This window comes from Camelus dromedarius, chromosome 19, assembly GCF_036321535.1.
Source record: "Camelus dromedarius isolate mCamDro1 chromosome 19, mCamDro1.pat, whole genome shotgun sequence".
NCBI lineage: Eukaryota > Metazoa > Chordata > Mammalia > Artiodactyla > Camelidae > Camelus > Camelus dromedarius.
The window spans coordinates 23494380-23516114 of record NC_087454.1 but is presented as its reverse complement, the minus strand read 5'-3'; the positions used below and the strand labels follow the sequence as shown (position 1 = coordinate 23516114).

General features: G+C 48.2%; 1 protein-coding gene across 2 annotated transcripts; it reads left to right on the top strand.

Annotated features, from left to right (window-relative positions):
- Positions 1-264: 264 nt before the first annotated feature.
- On the top strand, positions 265-21207 carry BNIP5 (BCL2 interacting protein 5). Of its 2 annotated transcripts, XM_064476439.1 has the most exons (12): positions 265-614; positions 8177-8799; positions 9684-9803; positions 11428-11492; positions 11718-11958; positions 13019-13150; positions 14310-14371; positions 14699-14945; positions 15778-15909; positions 16822-16886; positions 18247-18504; positions 20088-21207. In XM_064476439.1, exons 2-12 carry the CDS (start codon positions 8181-8183, stop codon positions 20121-20123), a joined length of 1977 nt encoding a protein of 658 aa, XP_064332509.1. In that variant the 5' UTR covers positions 265-614; positions 8177-8180; the 3' UTR covers positions 20124-21207. The 2 variants fall into 2 exon arrangements, with proteins under 2 accessions (XP_064332509.1, XP_064332510.1); XM_064476440.1 differs by lacking the exon at positions 18247-18504.
- Positions 21208-21735: the final 528 nt, after the last annotated feature.

Here is a 21735-nt window from a genome sequence, read left to right as displayed (position 1 = left end):
TGAACTTTGTCTTCAGGTCAAGGAATGTCGGTATTGCATTCAGTGACCTTTCCTTCTGAGTCCTTCCCTCTTCAGTTCTTAGGAGAGAACTGAGGAGAGTGTACAGGTGCTAAAACTAGCCCCTCCCACCCCCTTGTGTTTCCCGTAAGGGCTTGTTTTCTAGTCCATAGACTGGCCTTCCTCCAGCCAGGCCTAAGGTTGTTTTCTGAGCACTGGTTTCTTGTTGGGGTTTAGGTGTAATAAGGAAGTTGTCAAGTGAAACTGTTTTTCTCCAGGGAAGCTGAGGTAAGCCTCCTATCGCTGGGAGAGAGGGAAGCAGCCCTGGGATAGGATGACGGGGTGGTAGGGGCGGCCCCTGGACTGGCTGCCCATGCGCTCACCTCCTGGGAGAGAGGATATATATTACTCTGACCAAAGCATCTTCTGAGACAGTCTGGAAACTGGCAGCACCTTCACCCTGAGACAGCTGGGCCTACTCCCCCTCACTGGATACAGCTTCCAGCAGACAGAGAATAGTACCTAGACGCTGCAAGCGGGTACCCGATACAGAGCCCCCGTGTCGGGAGATCCTGTCTGAAAGTGTCCTGGGACAGGAGCGACTCTCGTGGTCTGAGGTTGGTTGAATGACACTCTCTCCTTAGCAGGCTGGAGTAGTGGGTAGGTATCTTGGAGTCCTGATAGGAGGGTAGACCCTGAGTTCAGTCTCAATGCTGCGTCTAGCTTGCTGGACTTCAGTCTCTTCATCTCTAGAAAGCTAGAAAGTTCAATGATGTGATCTTGACCTGGTGTCATGCAAAAACTCTGAACTAACTTGAAGTTACAAGCTCTGAACTCAGGTCCCAGCCCTGCTGCTTACTAGCTCAGCAATCCTGAGCAAAGATCTTCACTTCCTTGGGCCTCAGTTTCCTCATCTGTAGAATGGAGGTAGCGTTACATTCCTCTCCTGCTCATTTCCCTACTGGATGTTGTAGAAGTCAAGTTACAGACTTTATGTGATGGTACATAGTAAAGGGAAACCACATAAATGGAGGTGTTGTTATTACCTATGGCTGTTATATATTATGTTATCACCTATGGTTCTATCATTTTAAGGTTCTTGTAAGCTAGACCAGGGACAGGGAGATCTTATGAAAAGAGTTCTGGTGGCCTGCTGTTCTGACAGGGATCTGAGGAGGGATCATAACATTGCATGGCCTGTGGTCTTAGATAGAGGACTGGACGGGGTCGGGATGAGGTGGGGGCACATGCAGAGCACAAACTCTAGTGTTGGATGGAGGGGAGCCGTGGTCGTCTTTGGAGTCCTCCAGCTTTGCAAGTAATGACCTCACTGGCCCCACAAGTCGACCCCACTGCTGTATCACAGGGCCTGAGATTCCACCACTAGGGAGTTTATTCTTTTGGGTTTCAAAGGATCCTCAAAAGATGCAAATCCCTGACCTTTTGGAAAATGGGCACTAGGGGATGTGTGTTTGATGGTGACAATGAGGATCAGCAGATGGTCCAAGCCAGCCCTTTACACTGAGCTGTGGGTTGGCCCAGGCATAGTTGATACCCTCAGCGGCACAAAGTGGCTGCTAAGATGCCTCTGTGATCTGAAGTTTTGTACAAAGATCCTATTGGGCTCTGCTGTGACTCTAGGCCCCTGTCCAGGACTGGCCTCACCCTATTAATTAATTAATTAATTAATTTAGAAACTGGGGATTGAACCCAGGACCTTGTGCATGCTAAGCACACACTCTACCACTAAACTATACCCTTCCCATTGGCCTCATGTTTTGAAGTGAAGAGGGACCAGCTGAGGAGTACCCAGGGATGGGTGCCCAGGCAGGGGACTGGTCCAGAAGCAGTGTGACTTGGGGAACCACCTAGACACATGGGCCTTTGGGTGATGAACTGAAACAGAGAGTACTTAGGAAGTGAGGTGACCTCTCCTCAGGTGTGAAGGACTGCTGCCTGCCGTGTCAGCTCAGTCTAAGGAGGACTGTCCTTAATTCTCAGTAGCCAGCAGTGGGATGTTCTGGCTTGAAAGTGGTGAGTTCCAACTGCAGCAAGTGTTCCAACAGGGGGTGCTAGTCTGCCTGTCGGGAATGCGGCACAAAAGAGTCCTGCCCTACAGGAGGTGGGCTGGATACTTCTCAGGTCCCTCGAGCCATCTCAGGAGCCCAGGAGGAAGGCTTTGGGCTTGAACAGGCACTCACTTTTGGGGTTCAGAGTGTCCATGGGGCCACCTGTGCTGATGAGACGCGAACATCAGCTCAGGGTGCAGCCCTTGACCCTCCAGCCCCCTGACTGGCTTCCAGCCAAGAGGTCTGTGAGCCCCACCCTATGACACCTTGCCTCTGGGACATAGGTGTCAATACCTGGGCACATGTGAATGTGTGACTCCATGCACAGGTCACAGCAGGCACGTGTGTGGACGTGATGATCTCTGGCGGTATGAGACAGCAAATTTGCTCACCTCTAAGTGCGTGTGTGTCTGTGTGTGTTTATGGGATGCCACTCAACTTACGAGAGAGAAGAAAGAATTTAGAATCCAGAGAAGTGGATTCAAGCCCCACCTCTGTCCCCTTCCTGGCTATGGGACCCTGGGCAAGCAGAGCCTCAGTTCCCCACTGCCAGCCCAGCTCATTCCCAGGGCCGTGGCCAAGTTGACCTGAGATCATGGAGATAAAGGGTTGCTGTGTGGCAGCTTGCAGGTGAGCTGGTTGTGTCTGCACATATCTGTGTATCGTTTATTCGTTCCTCAAACACCGAGAGCCTCCCAGGCAGCATAGACACAGCAGGAACCAGGCAGGCTCAGGCCCTTTCTCTGGAACTTGGAGTTAGACAGGGACGGCAGACAACAAATTAGATACTCAGATAATTATCCCCTTTACACATGGGTGGAAAATTCCAGGGTGTTGTGAGTCCTTGTAAGTTTACAGTGAATGTGAGCATGTTTCTTGGTCACATGAGTGTCTTAGCCAGTTTGGGCTGTGATCACAAACTACCGTAGATTGGGTAAATTTATTTCTCACAGTTCTGGGGCCTGGAAGTCCAAGACTCAGGTACCTACAGTTTCGATGTCTGGTGAGGGCTTCCTGGTTCAGGGACCAGGCCTCTATGTCCTCACATGGTGGAAGGGGTGAGGGAGCCTTTTGGGGTCTCTTTTATAAAGGTGCTAATCCCATTCATGAGGGCTCTGTTCTCATGATGTAATCACCCCAAGGGCCCCACCTTCTAATTACATTGCACTGGGGACTAGGTTTCAACGTATGAATTGGAGGGGTACACAAACCTTCAGTCTATAGCAATGAGTGTGTGTGGGTGTGACTCTTGTCCACACACACTCTCCCTTGGAATAGCCAGCTGTTTGTTGAATATTGTGCAAAGTCCAGGGGTGGAGAAGGGGAGTGGCTCCAAGAGACTGCACAAGAGCAGTTACAGAGTAACGTTGTAATGTTCCAGGAGCATGAATTAGAGAACGGTGTATACATGAGGTCAGTGTATAATCTAGAAAATAAACCCAAAATGGCAACATGCTTGGGAAAAACTGGCAAACTTCCTGCTCCGCAATAACTCAAGGTCAGCTCTATACACTTTTCTGGTGGTTATTGTTGTTTTTAAACACGTCACTGGTGTACATCATATCTTATCAGAAGTCCTGTGATCTGCAGGTCACTTGGGTATTTCTGAGCAGATTTGAACTTTGTTCTGAAACCCACTTTCTGCCAAGGCAATCAACAAGTTTACAAGAGCAGCTTGGTTTCCATGCAGTGAACGTTTGCTGCTTTCTGGGGGTTACTGTCTGGAAGCACGTCCCAGATAGGGTGGGATTCCCCAACAGGCAGAACCTGGGTGAAGCCCCAGGTAAAGCAGGGGCACAAAACAAGAAAAAAGAGGAAGGAAGGAGAAAGTCTTGCTTTGATGAATTCTGGACAGGCAGAATTTTACAATCAGAAAGTCTGGAAAGATTTGATTTCAGCACACATCAAATTTATGTGCCTATGTAGGTATGAGGGGGAGGTAATATTAAAACAGTCTTTTCAGGGTTTAGAGACTTTAAAAGTCTGGGGATATATCTGCCCCAGAGAGGATCTTCTAGGGTGTCTCTGGGGGTGGGTGGGTTTGCCCTCCTAGGCCAGCCACCCTCTCTCAATCCCTGGGCCTAGCACTGGAAGACAGACTCTTTGAAACATTACAGAGGAGGGGCCGCTGGGGAGGCCGGAGAGGTAGGAGGAGAGCCGAGCTGCGCTCCATCACAGCTGCCCAGAGAGGAGAGATCTGCAGGAAGATGGAAGTGGACACGGTATCAAAAGCTTTAGTATCTTGAGGGAGGATGAGGAATGGGAAGAGGCCACTGGATTTGGAGTTGAGAGGCCTGGGAAGATTGTGGAGACTCTTCACTGGGGAAACACTCTTGGATGGCCATGGTCACACATCACCCACCCCGCCTCTCCCTGCCTCTGGGGCTGCCGCAGCTGCTCCTCTTGGTTTTCTTCACCTCCCTCTGGGCTCAGGGCACTGTTCCAGGGAGAGGTTGGCCAAATCAAGGCAGTTTTCTTGAAAAAACATGGTGGAGGGAAACCAGTGCCAGGTGGAATTGTATTGATGCTCTGATTAGAAGTAGCAGTGTGTCCTTTGAATGCGGTAGGAGGACACTACGACCATCAGCCATGGTGAAAACTGTTTCCATAGCAATGACAGCTTTTTAAAAGATTACTGTGCCTCTTTTCTCACTAGCTGGGGGAAAATGCTCTCGCCCTCTGTGCAGCGGGCCCCCTGGAGCCAAGTTAGCACAGGAAGAAGAGGGGCTGAGCTGAACAAACGTGTCCTGTGTGTTTGGCTGGTTTGGTGGTTCTGTTGCCGAACAGCTTCTCTGCCAACCTCACCCAGTTTGCCCTGACCACAGGAGCATACGGAATAACCAAGCAGTGAACGTTTCTGGCTCAGCTTACTTGCATCTTAAAATCAAATTTTAAGATCGACCTAAATTTGTCTTCTCTTGAGACCCTATGGCACTAAAGAGAGAGCAACTGTCAGGGGAACAGAGCATTACTGTCACCACCACCTGCTCAAACCCAACCCCCACCCATTCTCTTTAGGGTACAACCTATATCTTGTCCATTATCATATCCCTGGCACTGAGCATACTTTCTGGTGCATAGTGAGTGCTTATTAAATGTTTGTTGGAAGAAATAAATGAGAAGAAAGAAAAAATATTTTCTTCTATGATTTCTTCTCCTTATCCCACTTAGCCCCATTTCAGAAGCACAACCATAAGGCAGCCTCTGAGGCTTTCGAAAACAATAGTCAATTTTCATATAAAATACAGATGTGTGTTGCTATAAGTGTTCATATAACTCAGATGTTTCTTTAAGGAACACTAGACAACAAATAAAGCCTTCCAAATTGCCTGCTTCTTCGTTTTCTCATTTCCTCCAATACTGTCCACATGTGGACGCCCAGCAGTGCTGCTGATACCCGATAGCTTCTGGCCATCCTCCCTAGTCCTTCCTGCCCAGACCTGTGCTTAAAGGAAGGAAGGCGTCTGGACTGTTACTGTCACCTTCAAAGCTCTCTGTATTTCCCCAGACCTTTCATTCTCTCTCTTTATGTATCTTCCTCACATTTACATGGATCCCTGCACATCTGAAATTGCAATTATACATTCTTATTTTTGCCTCTAAGCTGGAAAGAGTAATAAAGTACATTTTCATGTAATGTATCAGTTGGTAAATGCAAGAGATATAATGTAAATACATAAATACTTAATACACTAAATAATACTCAGTAAATGCATGACGAGGCTATAATTACAAATTAGAGTAGGCAATCCATAAATCTAAACACTGGAATAGGGGTTTAGAGTTATGGAATCTCTGGGAGCTCAGGGTTTAAGATTCAAGACTATATTTTATTTTTCTCTTATAATATATATTATTGAAGTATAGTCAGTTTATAATGTTGTGTCAATTTCTGGTGTTCTGCACAATGCTTCAGTCATATATGAACATACATATATTCGTTTTCATATTCTTTTTCACCATAAGTTACAGAATACAAGATTTTGAATATAGTTCCTTGTGTTATATAGTATGAACTTCTTGTTTATCTATTTTATACAGTAGTTAGTATCTGCAAATCTCAAACTTCCAATTTATCCCTTCCCACCCTCTTCCCTCCTGGTAACCATGAGTTTGTTTTCTATGTCTGTAAGTCTGTTTCTGTTTTGTAAATAAGTTCATTTGTCCTTTTTTTTTTTTTTAAGATTCCACATATAAGTGATATCATATGGTATTTTTCTTTCTCTTTCTATTTTCCTCTTAACTTCCACCAAAGGGCAAAGAGTTTCTGAACAACTTTGGAAAAATTGGAAAGCCCTGGGAGTTTCAGGTTAAAGACACACAAGTCAAGTGCACGACCCACACCCTGGCCTGCTTAAAATGCTGCCCACGAGGAGGGTGTTCTTTTGTCTTTTCCATGGGCAGCTGCTTCATTCTGAATGGAGAACAAAAGGGTCCCTGATGCTTTAAGATGGAACTGGTTCAAATACATTTGTTGTACATTAACTACACATCTTTAGGTATTGTACAGTCTACTAAGTGTTTGTGTTATACATTTATTCCTTTGTTTAACAAGTACTTACTGAGAGCCAATGGTGGGTCGGCCTTGTTCTAGGTACTCAGGATACAAGACCTAGCAAAACAGACAAAAGGGAGGAAAAGAGGCTCAGACGTTAAACCACTAAACACATAAAGATATGTTATTTCTTAACACCGGCAGTGAGGTAAAGGCGGAGAGGGTGGGCTAATGGGGGTGCCCTGGGAGGGCCTCTATGGGAAGGTGACTTTTTAAAAGAATGAAGTAGAGTTGATTTACAATGTTGTGTTAGTTTCATGTGTACAGCAAAGTGATTCAGTTTTATATATATATATATATATTCTTTTTCAGATTATTTTCCATTATAGGTTATTACAAGATATTGAATATATTTCCCTGAGCTATACAGTAGGTCCTTATTGTTTGTCTATTTTATATATAGTAGTGTGTATCTGTTAATCCCGAACTTGGGAAGGTGACATTTGAGCAGAGGTCTGAAGGAAGTGAAGGAACAAATCACAGGGAGGTCTAGTGCAAGATGTTCTAGAAAGAGAGAAGAGCCAGTATGAAGGCCCTGAGGTGGAGAAGGCCTGGGGGACAGTGAGCAGGGCTGCATGAGGGGGTGGAGTGGGGTGAGTGAGAGGGGACTAGGGAGGTGATGGGGCCAGGTGGGTAGGACCTTGCAGCCATAAAGACTCTGACCTTGGGTTACTGGCAGCAGGAGAGTGTCAGGCTCTAACTTGCATTGTGAGCACCTGTGGCTGCTGAGGGGGAAGTTACTGGAAGGAGGACAAGAGTAGAGCAGAGAGACCAGTTAGGAGGTGACTGCAAGGGTCCAGGTGAGCAGAGTCGGGGCCTAGACTCGGGTGGCGGTGGAGAAGGTGGGGAGACGTGGTTCAGGTCCTGATGTGCTTTCAAAGTGGAGCCAACAGCCTTTACTGATGGATCAGATGTGGGGAGTGAGAGAAAGAGACAAAGAAGTTGGGGTGACTTCAAATGTTTGGTCTGAGCAATTGGGAGAACAGAGTTACCATTTACCAAGCTGTCTTGTGAACGATTCTTAATAGTTTGTGAGACAGACAGGCAGGTCTCAGGCATGTTTCAGATGAAGATACTGGGCCAGAAAAGCCATAGGAGCTGCCCACAGCCATGAGGGGCAGGACGTGGCCTCTGGTTCCAGCTGTAATCATTGCCTACTGCTGCTGTAACAAAGTACCACAAACTCAGTGGCTTTGTAACAACGTGAATTAATTATCTTACAGTTCTGGAGGTCAGATGGCCACAGTCCATCTGTATGGACAAGAACCAAGGTGTTGGCAGGGCTGTGTTCCTTTTGGAGGCTCTGGGGGAGCTATGGGTTCACTGCACAATCTGGGGCACGACCTTTCGTGGTTCAGTTTCTTCCTCTGAAAAACGGGAACCAAGATACCCCTCCCTCCCAGGGTTGCTGCAGAACTTAAATGAGACAACAGCTTTGAGAGTTGATATTACTCACTTTAACGGGTAGGTTGGATGGGTGCGCCAGTCAGCACTGCTAGCTCACCTCGGCAGTCTCCGAGGCCTCTTCTAAGGGAGCTGTCTGTTTTGGTTGCAGTGCAATGGAACCTCTGCGGGGAACGAAAAAGCTTCTGTCAGGGAGGAGAGCCAGGTCTCTGGACAGGCCGCAGAACCCCAGGAAGGATTCAGAGTCGTGGGACTGCCAGTGCCTTTCCTTGCCCACCACCCCCTCCAGGAGGATGCTTTGCCGGACAGCCAGTGATGGGACCAGATGTCCTAAGAGCCCAGCTCAGTCTGTGGAGGCTCAGGGCATCACGGCCACAGCCCTTAGCCCAGAGGAGACCAAGGAGTTTCTCCCCAGTGAACAGGGGCCCCCACAGGACACCAAGAAGGACAAGGCCCAGTGGCGGCCCCAGCAGGGGTGGCTGAGGACCATGATAAACTTCTTCCTCGGTTCAGGCCCTGAGGAGCCCAAGGAGAAGGCCAGCAAGAAGGAGAAGGGGAAGGAGGGCCTCCCGCCCACAGAAACCCCCGAGGCACTGGGGGAGCCAGCTCCCAGGAAGAAATCTCAAAAGAAGGCCAGCCGCAAGAAATACAGTCACAAGAAACATGGTGCTGAGGAAACCAAGGCGGCCCAAGATCAGGAGGCCGGAGGGCAAGAGGCCAACATGGCTGCTGCCTCACACTGCGAACAGGCCGACCTGGGCCCAGCAGCTGGGGGTGAGCAGATGCCTGTTTTTATGGTAACCCCAGCACCCCACCCCCCACAAGGGCTAGAGTGCTCTGAGCTGGCTCCTCAAACCTCTCAACAGAGGGCATGTGGAAGGTGGGTCACTGTCAGGGACACCACTACAGTGAAGCTTCTCTGAGGTATAACAGCACCATGGCTGAGAGCTTGAGGTCAAACCCCAGTTCCACCACTCACTGGCTGTGTGACCTGGGGCTGGCTTGACTTTTGTTTCTGAAAGGATACAATGATACAATAGAGATCCTAGCAGTTGCTGTCTCATGGTGGGGCTGTGGCCCAGAGCTGGTACATGGGACGTGCTCCATAAATGATAACTGCTATCGTTAAGTACTCTGGTTCAAGGAGCATGGACAAGGGAGAAATAGAAAGGCAGGGAGGAGGCAAAGAGGGAAGCCCTAGCCTCAACATTAGTTTATATATGAGGACTGGTGGTGGTTGCCAGGGAAGTAGAAAGGGCCGGCTGCTGGGGTGCTGATTCTAGACTTGGCTCCATTGGGAATAAACTTGCTGTGTGACCTAGAGCAAGCTGCTGCCCCTCTCTGGAACCTTTGATTATTTGCAAAATAAGGGAGCTGGTCCCTAAGATGCCTTCCTTTTCTGATGCTTAGCATCTTGGAGTTGAATATCCTACAGGGAGCTGGAGGAAGATAGAACTTTGCCCTGTAGAACTCAAAACTCACCATGTTTTTAACAGGGAGGCGAGACCCAAGGAAGATTCAGGATATTTTGGGGAGTGGAGAGAAGGATGTCCTGGCTGAGGCAGCCTCTTTTCAAATGGAAACCTTGGTGTGTTTCTGATTTTTTGATTATGAATGTCACTGATACCCACACATTCTCACTTTCATCTTTATTCCAGGTGAGGAAGTTTCTGATCTCCACCAGTCCTTGCTCCTCAAAGGCAGGGGTGCTGGCATCCGGGAAGTTTCTTCCGAAGCCACAGTTCACCAGTGGGAAGAGGAGCTTAAAAAGCCTGACAGTGAGTCAGAATCTGCTTAGTGGCCTCTTTGTCTGCAGCTGGGGGGCAGACATTCCCAAATGAGATGGATTGCTCTGGATGACTGCTTACACTTTGGATGGTGATTCTCAAAATGCATGTGCTGATCTCCCCCTTTTGGTGCTCTGGTCACGTTTATGTTAGAGTTTCACAGAAGGGAGCCTCAGGAATTAGACTGGCTGCTGGCAAATGCTCCTGCCTTGTGTGTTAATGAGCATGGGACTTTTTTTTATATAAAGAATATAGTACATATACACACACATATATACATACATATTTAAAAATATAAAGAGTGGAAAGGATAGTTCTACACACACTCACAATTGTTAAAAGTTGGCCATATTTGCTTCGTGCGTGTGTGTGTGTGTGTGTGTGTGCAGGTTTGTTACTGAACCATTTTGAGTAAAATGATGCTTCATACTTAAATGCTTAAGCACACATCTACAAGAAGTAAAGGCAGTCTCATACACACCCACAATCCTGTTATTGCCCCTAATAAAAGCAATAGTGCTCTATTAATCTAATTCCCTATGATGAATGGGCATATTTTAAAAGATATGAAATGGAGGAGCTATGCATGGGTCAGAGAACAACTTAAAAGGCATTTAATTGGTTTTTTGCAGGACATTTATTTTACATGTTAATGGTTTTCTCACAGGAGAGGGAATTGGCTGGTAGACCCAGTTAAGGGAAAAAAGACCCACAAGATTCAAAAGTGAGAGAGGGTTGAGGGAGGAGACTGAGGGGTGGAAAAACCTGCAGACAGCCTGAGAAGAGGGAACCTTGTTTGCACATTTTTTGGTGTAAACTGATCAGCTGGCAGCTAGCAGAGTCCACTTTGGATACATTGTCTTTGAGCAGGTTAACTGGGGTATCAAAGAAGACTGTTTATGTTGTTTGTGGCTTCTCTGTAAAGACTTAGGAGTGTGGTTGAGGCACCAACGTGGCAGGCTAGCTGTGTCATGCTTGCTGGAGTGCCTCTGTCCACTCTAGAAAGTTGCCAGCCGTAGGTCACACAGCCGGTGAGTGGCGGAATTGGGGCTTGACCTCAAGTTCTCAAGCTCTGTCTTTACCATTTCCCCTGCTAGAATTTTGTAAGTTGGAAAATCAACATTAGCTTTGAAAGTATTTCCAAGCACATTTGATGGTCTGATTTCTGAGGGAAGCAGGACAGAGATTTTGATCTGCCTTCCATAGGGGAAGAGATGAAGACCCAGAGACGTTAAGAAACTTACTCAAGGTTACACAGCTTTCTGAACCCAAAGCAGATATTTACAGATCTGTAAAGTTCAAAGGAAATAGTGGGACACAAGTTGAATGCTTGAGGGACTGACTTGAAACTTCCCGCATAAAATTTCATACTTTGGCCTAGTACCCTTCCCCATGGATCCTCTAACCCTCTCACAGAAGGACCATCCCCTGGAATGTGATGCCTCCCCCACCTCCATCCCCCGACCCCCTGCCTTCTGTGGCCTAAAGGAGCTGTTTTAAGAGGACCTTCATTTAATACAGAAGGCTCAAGTAGGTCTCAGTAGTCCAAGACAGTCTTTAGAAAGAGTTCCCTTTGAAGCTAGAAAGATTAACCAGGTGCATTCATTTCTTCCAGAGGATGCTATCATCCAGAAGATTGTGGAATTGCTCCAGAGAGTGGGGGACCAGTGGGAGGAAGAGGTGAGGAGCAAACTGTCTGCACAGATGCTGCCTTCCCTCCCCCTCCTCCTCGCTCCAGCCCCAGCTGTCCTTCCAGGCCTTAGTGTTCCCCTTCTCTGGGTTCTGTCACCTCCCTCACCTGGGGCCACCCTGAAGCCCTTGGTTGCTCCTCAGTTGCTTCTTAGGGAGCTTCCCCCTCTCCTCAAGGTCAGGGGCCTGACTCAGTTTCTCTAATCTCCCCCACAGCAGCGTCAAACCCCTCAGCCAGAGGTGGCTCTGCAAAACCCAGCACTAGTCTTTCAGAAGAAATCCCAAGAGAAAAAGTCTAGCCTCAAGAGAGCCTTTTCTCTTAAGAAATATGGCTCCGAAGAGCCCAAGAGAGCGGGGGCTGCAGATGTTTCCAGCACAGAGTCCCGGCCACCCAAGAGATCCAGCTTTCTGCCCATGTGTGTCGGGGGCCATCGGCTCTCCAGCTCCAGCAGCCCTGGTGAGCAGGCTCACAGTTACCATAGCAACACCACAGCTGCCTCCAGCTCTCCAACCTTCCTCAGGGCTGGAATTGGCCATTTTAAGAGCTGCCATCTCAGTTCTGACTTTTGCTCTGCCCTGAGCAGTGTGGGGAGGGCTGTGTGGAGGAGAAAAGGGATAACAGAAGGTCACCTCCTCACATGAAGCCTTACCATCTAGGCAATCCAGCTAAGTCCCCAATGGAAACTGTGTTCAGGGATTCCCCTGACCATCCTCATCTCTCCCCAGCCTGAGCTTCCACCCTGGTAGAGGGTAGCATGTGCGGTAAGGAACTGGAGCTTAAGAGGCAGGATATCCGGGTTCCGAGCTGTACTTTCTGTATCATTCCCCCTCTTGTGCCTCAGTTTCCTCGCCTGTAAAACAAGACACTTCCCTGCTGTGTGTCTATACTCAAGTCAGTCCTCACAGCCATTATATGAAGTACACCTTATTATCCCCATTTCACAGATGAAGGGACTGAGGTTTAGGAAGGTAAAACAATGTGCTAATGGGTAGTCACATGGCCCATCAATGATGGAGCTGGAGCTACAGGGAGAGAGGGTCATTCTGGGCATCAGGGAGGAACAACAGCCTAGCAGATCATCCTGGCAAGGGGAATTTACATTTTAAAAGGAGGAGGCAATCTTTAATTCCAAAGAGTAGATCCCCAGGGGTCGGATTTCAGGCCACAAAGGGAGATATTTTCAGGCAAGGGGATTCTGGCTGTAACATGTTAATTTGTGCCAGGGCATCAGGCCTTTAATTCTCCAAGCTAAGAGGGTGGAGGGATGAGGCACCACGAGAGGGAGGAGAGGGGAGCAAAGCCCAGGAACGCCCGCTGTGTAGACGTGCAAATGGATTAGAGAGCTTGGTCTTCAGTAGTCAGAGCCATGGCCCTACCCAGTGGCTCCCCTCCACCCAACCAAGGCCTTTGTGTACACTAGCCACAGAGTGCATTCTGGCATCTCCGCTAACTTCTGTGCATTAGTTAACACCGTCAGACTGACAAAGCACACCCACCATTTCCTCTTGCTTCTCAGGTGTGGAAGAACCTGAAGTCCAAGAGGCTTTGTCTTCAGTCGATGTGGATCACAGTCCCTTCCAGCTTTGCACCCCAGCAGGATGCCGGGGACCTGAAGAGAATCTGCAGAGGGACAGAGCCTCGGAATTCAGTCAGTACCCTCTCTCCTTTTCTCAGAGGCCCCTTGGAAAACATCTGGCCTGACTCCTCCACTTGCAGAAGAGAAAGTGAACCAGAGAGAGGCAGCGACCTCTCCTTACCTCCCTCTGAGCTCAGCAGGCTGGGGAGGCAGTGCAGGGTCCAGAGCACAGGCCCCGAGCCAGACTACTGTTACTTACCCTGTCTGAGCCTCAGCTGTAAAACCACAGGAGTGATGAAACCTCTTTGGGGAGGCCAACATAAGGAGATGCAAGGAAAGGGCTTAGATGGTATGATCTTTGGGGCCTGGATTTGAATTTAGGCTCTGACCTCTTCCAGCTGTGTAAACTTGGACAAGTTATATCATCTCTGGTCTCAGTTTCCTCATCTGTAAAATGGGGACAATAACAGTACCTACTTCCTAGAGTTGTTGGAGGCTCTAAATGAATCAATGACAATAAAGCATTTTGGGCAGTACCATGAGCAGCTAATAGATGTTATTTGCTGCCATTTATTATGATTATTATTGTTGTTTTGTAGCCCAGCTTGAGAACACAGCCCCAGAAGAAGTAGAGAGGATAGGAAGTGGGGTGGGGACCCCAGGAGAGAAGCTGAACCAATGGGAGCTGCAATCACTGTTATTATTCTTCTATCATTGGCAGAGTCATGCCTAGAATCTTATAATCACCGTCAGTTCTGTGTCTGAAGATCAGCTTCCCCTGCGCCCCCTCACCCCCATTCTGCCGTGTTTGCTTTTCACAGAAAATGTGCCCTGAAGGGGAATTGAGAAGGGCCCTTCTTCTACTTAGAAGAGGGGGAAGGAGTAGGGTGCAGGAAATTGTGGGGACCAGGGCTTTCCAGATGGCCTGGAGGCACCTTCCCCTGGAGGCAGTTTTCCTCACACCTAACATGGCACATCTGGGCTCACAGTGGTGAATGGATAAGTGGACAGGTTCCCATGAAACCAGCTGTGCCCTCAGGCCACTTCTGAGGAATCTGTGGTCCCCATGGGTTGGGTCTAGGACAACCTCAAATGCAAGCTCATTAGCGCCCCTCCCTGGAGATCTGTGAGAATCACCCAGGGAGCCACTGGGCCCTAGGAAATGAAGACTGATCATAGAAGAGCTTCCCTCAGCACTCTAAGTGTGAGCAACCACTTCGTTCTTTTCTAGAAGAATTTATCCAGAAGATCATTGCCCTACTCCAAGATGCAGAGGAGCAGGGGGGAGATAAGGTGAGGAAGATGTTCCCCATGTAGACCCTGACCCTCATTATGGACACCCCCACCCCCACCCGGCACAATAACTCCCCTGCCCCTCCCCCAGTTCCACATCTTGCCAGAGCCTGGTTCCAGTCTCTCCTCCTCCGAGCCTCCCCCGGCCGCTGCTGGCATACTTGTTTCCCCAGCTCTAAGCATCAACCCCTCTTCTCCCTGGGACACATCCTCTGGTTCACAGTGGGTCTCTATTTGTTTCAGGGGCTGCTGGTCTTTTTCCTCAGCTCACTTGTAATCTCCTCAAAGGCAGGGGTCCTGACTCAGTTTCCCTTATCTCTCCTGCAGCAACTTCAAGTCCAGGAGCCAGAGGTGACTGTAGAAAACCTGGCCCCTGCCTGCAGGAGGAAATCCCAAGAGAGAAAATCCAGCTTCAGAAAAGCCTTTTCTCATAAAAAACATAGCTCCAAGGAGCCCAAGAGAGTCGGGGTGGGGGCTGCAGGCGCTGCCAGCCCAGAGTCCCGGCTGCTTAAGAGGCCCAGCTTTCTGCCGCTGTGTGTTGGGGGCCATCGGCCCTCCATCTCCAGCAACCCTGGTGAGCAGGCCCGGGGTTGCCGTGGTAACAGAGGCTGCCTCTGGCCCCAGGCTTCCTCAGGGCAGGGTTGGCCAGCTGTGTGGTGTCTGAGCAGAGTGAGGGTGTGTGGGAGGGCTGTGGAGAGGAGAAAGCGGGCTGGTTGCCAGCCAGGACCACTCCCCAATACCACCTACCCTGCACTCACCACATTTAAACACCTAAAAACAAAGGTGGTGTGAGAGCAGTGCATCTGTTCATCAGCTACATGCATCAGAATCACCTGGAAAGCTGAAAGAAAAACAGAGACCCAGGTTTGATGAAGTAAGATACGGCCCGGGCCTGTTTCCTCACTACACCGAAGCATGAGAACCACCGGTGTACAACAATTCCCCTGACATTTACGGACGGCCTGCAGCGTGCCACTTTCATACGTATTATCTCATTTAGCCTACTTAATCCCTGTGAGGTCAGTCAGTCCTCTTACTTCCATCTGACAGACGGAAAAATGTTCAGACAGGCTAAGGGCTCAGCAAGCCTCGCAGAGTTAAAGGGGACGGGGGCTTACTTGGTGGGGCCTGTTGGCAGGCCTGCTTGTTTTCCTCCCAGACTGTGAGGAGGACAGAGGGATGGGTGGAAAAAAGAAGAATGAGACTTTTGGAGGGCCAAGGAGCGCTGTGAACCCCTCTGAGGCAGGTCCAATGGGGCTAGGGGTTCCCTGAGGAGCCTGGGAAACCAGGACCCCTCTGAAGCCAGTGCCTTTGGACAGCTTCTTGTCAGAACCTGGGTTCAGTGATGTGCTGGTGGATTTGAAACAGGTGCAGACACACTCATACCAACTCCTTTCTGCCCTCAGATCTGGAGGATCTAGAGTTCCATGAGCCCTCGCCTGCAGAAGGGGAGCCAGATGGGTCTTCAGAAGTACCCACCCAGGCCAGAAGCCACAAGCCAGAAGCGGGACCTCAGCGAGGTGGAGCGAGTGAATCCAGTTAGTGGCACCTTCCTCTTTTTGGGATGGTGGCCCCGGGGCTTCCCTTTTGCATGGATTTTACAGGTTGAATCCTAGTAGGGAACTGGGAAGGAGGCTGACGAATATCTCAGGAGACTCTAGAAGGGCAGGGGGGAAGACACGGTTGGTCTTTGAACTGGGGCTGTTGGGGCAGAGTTGCAGGTGGAGAGCCTTCTTTAGGTAAAGAAAACCTGTCTATTCTGCAGGATATAAATTCATACCCTCCCCCCATCTCATTACTTTGCCTAAATTGTTTCTTATAAAATTCCTAGCTTGCTCAGGGTCTCACAACCAGTGGTGTACTGGCCACAAGCGCTGGGCAGGGGCAGAGGGTCAGGGGGAAGCCCTGATTTGTAGCAATTGCAGATTTCTGCGGTATAAATATTTTCACGATGGCCGATTTCAAGCTGCCAACAGTTAACAAGAATGGGTCCACAAATGTTTTGAATATTTACAATTAACTCTTGGTACAAGCAGCCACTGGCGCGCTGCTGTTTATAGCCCAGGCAATGGTGCACTCTTGCTCCATCAGTAGCCATGGGGCGTCCCCTCCCTGCATTCAGGTTAGCTGTTCCTGGTCCCAACTCCCATTCCTGATCACACTACTCTGTAGCCTAGGTAAGGACATTGGGAGGTCTCAGTTTCCTCATCCATCAAATGGAGCTGAATGCAGTAACAGGTGAGGCTCAGCAGGCCAAAGTCCCTTCTATTTCGATAAAGCAAACCCAGATGAAGCTCTCACATTCTACCCTAGTTTAGGGGAAGATTTTTGTTTGCTCTTCATAATTAATCTCTGTGCTGTGCTTCAGAGACAAAATACTGTCTGTAGTCAATGGATGTGTTATTGCAGAGCTTGTCAACAGTCCCTCAGTCCTTCCTTATTTTCCTTAGAGGAGCTGATCATCCAGAAGCTGGTGGCCCTTCTCCAAGAAGTGGATGGCCAGTTAGGGGACCAGGTGAGGACTGACTCCAAGTTCAATCCCCACCACTGCATCCGCGTGACTATGGCATGTCCCTTAACCTCTGTGAGTCTCTGTTTTCTCTTTTGCAAAATAGGGGATAAATACCTACTTGCCAAGGTTAGTACATATACAGAAAATGCCAGACATATGGCAAATGAGAAAAATATTAGTTTAAATGAATATAAACCTCATGTAGCTCCCCCTGCCAGCCAGGACCTCCCCTAGTCCAAATCCTCCATGAAGTTCAGTCCGGGAAGCCTCTTTCCCCAGGTCCAGGCTGCTGGTCCCTCTGATCTTGTCGTCTCCTATCACTCTGCCTTGGCACACAGTTCAGCATTTACATGGTCTCCAATTCTTTCAAGCATTTAGATTTTCCTCCCCTACTAGATAGCCTATAACAGAAGGTTCCCTGCCTTTGAAAACCTTGCAGTCTACTTGGAGAGACCTACACAGATCACTTAGGAAGAGGTGTCAGGAGTGAGGGCAAGTCACAGATGAGTAATCAGTGTAGCAGATGCAGTTGGTTCCTCACCTTAACACCACCTGGCCCAGCTCCTGACGGCCAGCACCTGCATCCTTTTGCCTGAAGACTAGCCCCCAGAGCCATTTTAACACCCAGGTGGTAGGCCAGAATGAGCACTGTCCACCTCCCCAGGAGCAGCCCTCAACCAATGGCAGATGGGAGCTGGTGTATACATATCCTACTCCCTTGCCCCTTGGGGTGATAATTCTGAGCAGTGTGCTCTACATGGGCTCCCAGAGTGCCCTGAGGGGATCAGAAGCTGCCGTCCCATTTTTGTCCCAGGTCTCCATTCCCTCATCCATGTTTGCCAGGATCATTTATCACATAAATGAGTTGCATCCGAGTCCTGGTCTCTGGGTCCACCTCTGGAGAACCCAACCTCAAACATTTAGGTATTAAGATGAGGAGGCTTAGGGTGGAAACTGAAATCATCCAACATCCACTCTGCCCAAAACATTACATAAACTATCTCATTTAATCCCCTCCCCCCAGCAACAATGGTGGTGGTAGGGATGTTATTACTTCCATCTTACACATGACCAAACAGAGGCTCAGAGAGTTCACACAGCTAGTAAATGCGATTTAAACATCTATTATCTAAATCCAAAAACCTGCATTTTTTTTCTCCCCTCTGTGTTCAGCTGCTTGGAGCTGAACCTTGCAGAACAGATTCTGAAAGGCTAGCGGTGATGGAGGAATTTAACAAGGGATGCTTGTCTCAGGGATGATGAGGCACCCAACCTGGCTGTATGGAGTTGGGGGAGGGGGCAACTGGTGGGAGGGAGCCACCTGCCAGCAACACTGATGGCCTGCTTTCATTTCTGCTTGCAGATCAGGCGACACCCCAGCTTTAAGAAATTTTTTTACAAGCTCTCAGACTCCTCCCTCAGAAAGCTGCTAGCCACCCTGCGCAGCCAAGAGACCCCTTCCACCGAGTCAGACAGGAACCTCACCAAGAGTCCCTACCCGTTTGTCTTTGGCCTGGCTAACAAATGTCCTGGCAGCAATTGCAACGTCGCCCTCAGCCTCGTGGGCCTACACTACAGGCAACCCAGTTATAGCCAGTTCCCATATGGGGAGGCCAAGCAGGTGAGAAAGGGCAACTGGACACTAAGGGTAACAGGCTCACAATCACCACAGGATCTCCTTACTGTCCTCTCCCCTCCCCTGCTCAGTTCAGGACTTTCAGGTTCCAGCTCAAATGCCACCTCCTTATGGAGGCCTTCTGAGACAACCACAGTGGACTTTTTCATTTCCAAAACTCTCTCTGGCTTTATCTGATAATTAAAGCACCTTCTTTATTTGGCTCTGATCTCCAGTTTGGATATGCCTTTTCAAACTTCTAGGTATCAGTATGGAATATTGGACTGGTTACTATCTTAGCTCACCCTCTTATTTCTTGGGTTCTGCTGCTTGCCTTTCCAAATTGAGACTGTCATAAAAAAAAAAAAATAAGAAGAAGAAGAAGAAAGCGAAGTAAGATTACATATCAAATAAGGGATGGCTGAGGTAGATGAGAAGGATCCCTGGGCTGTTTGGTTCTGGAAGGCTTCCAAGAAGCCATCCTTCACTGACCGTGCCTTGATTGATTACGAAGAACCGCTCTTCTGCTGTCACTCACTCTTTTGATTGGTTTCATGCTTTTCCTAATAACCCCCGTTCCCTGAGGCTCTGGGATGGTCCCTATAGAGATAATACCTATCACTATTTTTTTTAATCTGAGTTTTCTGGTGGACTCTGATAAAATTCTCCCCACCCTTTTCAAATTCACTTAAATGACCAGATCTATAGTGCAGAAACTACTGAGTGAAGTTGTGATTTTCAAGGAATGAAATGTCCTGTTGGTGTTGGACAAATAGGATCAGAACTTCTATATCCAGAAGGTCCCCTGGGAAACCAGACTTTTATTGCAATGGTGTCACCATCACTCAAACTCTTAGACTTCCCCTCCTGGAATTACCTTTAGAAGCCATGTGACACATCTCTCAAGAAAGCTTGTCTTACTTCATGATACTTGAACTTTTCATTTGAATGGTCTGTCCTACATTGGCTTGTTTTCCTGGTGGGAGCTCCTCGTAACCTTAGACCTCTCGTTTCTCAGACTCATTGTCCTCTCCTAGAGAATGAGGATAATTTGCCCTCCAAGATGGGTTAAGTAATAGCTTACAGAGGGATCTGAGTTCTTTGTGAAAGATATTAGAGACACTTCAGCTCTGACATCTGCAGTAGCCCTCACTCCATCTACTGGTTTTACTACTCATTCATTTATTCACTCATTCATGTGACCAGTGGACATTCAGAGCCTCCTATGTGCCTAGCTGTGCAAGGTGCCATGAGGGCTGGTGGAAGGTTCAGCTAGTGGAAAAGACAGAACGTTCACTGATGACAAAATTAAATATCAATTAAATGCCAAATTAGCAAAAACTGAAGTCAATAAAGCAATTTGGTTCTGGGAACCTTCCAGGAGGTAGCAGGCATTGATTTTGACCTTTGAGGATGGAGAGGCTGTAGATGGGGAGAAAGGAAGAAGAGGACACTGCTGGCAGGAAGTACTGTGTGAGTAAAGACCCAGAGGTGGAAGCCAGTGGGTTCATGAGAAGTCTGCTGTTATCAGGGTGGGACCCACACATAATTGGGCTATGGTTAAAACCTGTGTTCTTTTTTCATCCCAGAACATCACAAGCTCTCAGACCCAAAGTCCAGATTGAAAACTGTGCTTTGCATTCAAGTTCCCGCAAACTATCCAAACTTTGGCGGCTTTAGCCAGGAAACCCTGAAGATGCTCTGTGATGTCCCAATCCAGTGCTGCATAGACAGGACTGAAGACAACAGCTGGCAGCCATTCTGTATTCATGCATCATTGTGGGCTTCTTGAGACAGAGAATGCACAGTGTTCTTCCACAAACCTGGAGTCAGAGGCCGTTGGAGGACATAGCATTGGACTGGGATTTAGGAGACCAGGATTCCACCTGCTGATCTGTCCCAAACTTGCTGCAAGACCTTGTACATGTCCCATGTCCCCTCTTTTCTCCAGACCTTGGATTCTGGGCTGGATTAGTGACCCATCAATGAGCTGGAGGCAGTCTTTAAGTACTGACCAAATGAATAAATGGACGAATGAGTGAATGGACAAATGATCGAGAGGAAGAACCCCTGAGATCCAGACAATTCTGCTAGGCATTCGCTGGGAGGCCTTGGTCCTCAACCGGAATTGTGCAACCAGTGGTTCTAACTCTGAATTGGGAGTTAGGGAGGAAATGGGGGAGCTACCTCGACAGTCATTGGTCCAGAGCATTGGACCAGGAGTCAAGGCCTTTGCATTCTGGGGCCAACCCTAGTGCCTAATGCCAACTTATGTGCCCTTATTTTTTTTATCATGTAATTTTCATGATCTACCAGGGCTAAAAATATGCCCACATCACATAAGAGGCCTTTTGACATTTTTCAGATGTTAGTTTTAAATGAGTCTTAGTTTTAAAAATAAATTTTTGGTTAATCTCTCACCAGAACATCCACATGCACTTAACAGAAGCGTATCTATGTATAATACATAATTATCCAGTTGACCCAACAGTGTTTTATGCCCATATGAATATGTAGATCCTCCCAGGAACTCTGCAGCCTCCAGATGGGGAAGACCTATAGACTGGGGACAACTGGTCTCTCAGAATCCTTCCAACTCTGTATCCTATAATTCTACGACCAGAGAAATGTTGATGCTTTGCAGCTCTCCTATCTCATGGGGGTTTGCCAAAAGCCAGTAAAATGAATGTGAAGAGTTCTGAAATAACATAGTGCTGTGTCTATGTATGTTGTTATTTTTATTACAGCTACAGTCTGGGTAGTTTTCAGGAAATGGGGGAGAGCTTCAAGCTGGATGGCCATGGATGGTTGCAAGAGTGTGCACTGCTCAAGAGCACATACCCCAGGAAGTGCTATTCACTTCCAAGACATTGTGAATTTATAGATTTACGATGACGATTTTCCAGCTGATGGCAGTAAAGTGTCTTGAGAAAGGGGCTTCTTTTTTTTTTTGCACAAAGGTGAGGTTTTGTCTTCTACACAGCTGAACAGTTTCAACAACTTGGCTCAGGTGGACAATTTGCCATGTATCCATTATCCACATGCATGCCGACAGCTATGAACAAGGGCTATGAGGCCTTGGACATTACCTGGAACACGAGGCCATGGGGAGAGGGTGTTAAAACCTGGATGGCAAACTCATTCTTGTTACTTTCAGTAGACACTGTCTTGCTGTGTTGAACTTGTGGTGAGCACCATTAGGTGGGGCTGGGGAGGGGGAAAAACCAAGGGCAGAGA

Bases quoted from the DNA above. Each gene is read 5' to 3' on its own strand.
- BNIP5 (XM_064476439.1), top strand. From the start codon at position 8,181: ATGGAACCTCTGCGGGGAACGAAAAAGCTTCTGTCAGGGAGGAGAGCC. The intron at 8,800-9,683 runs GTGAGCAGATGC...TCTTTATTCCAG, and splicing joins CCTGGGCCCAGCAGCTGGGG to GTGAGGAAGTTTCTGATCTC. The intron at 14,372-14,698 runs GTGAGGAAGATG...TCTCTCCTGCAG, and splicing joins AGGAGCAGGGGGGAGATAAG to CAACTTCAAGTCCAGGAGCC.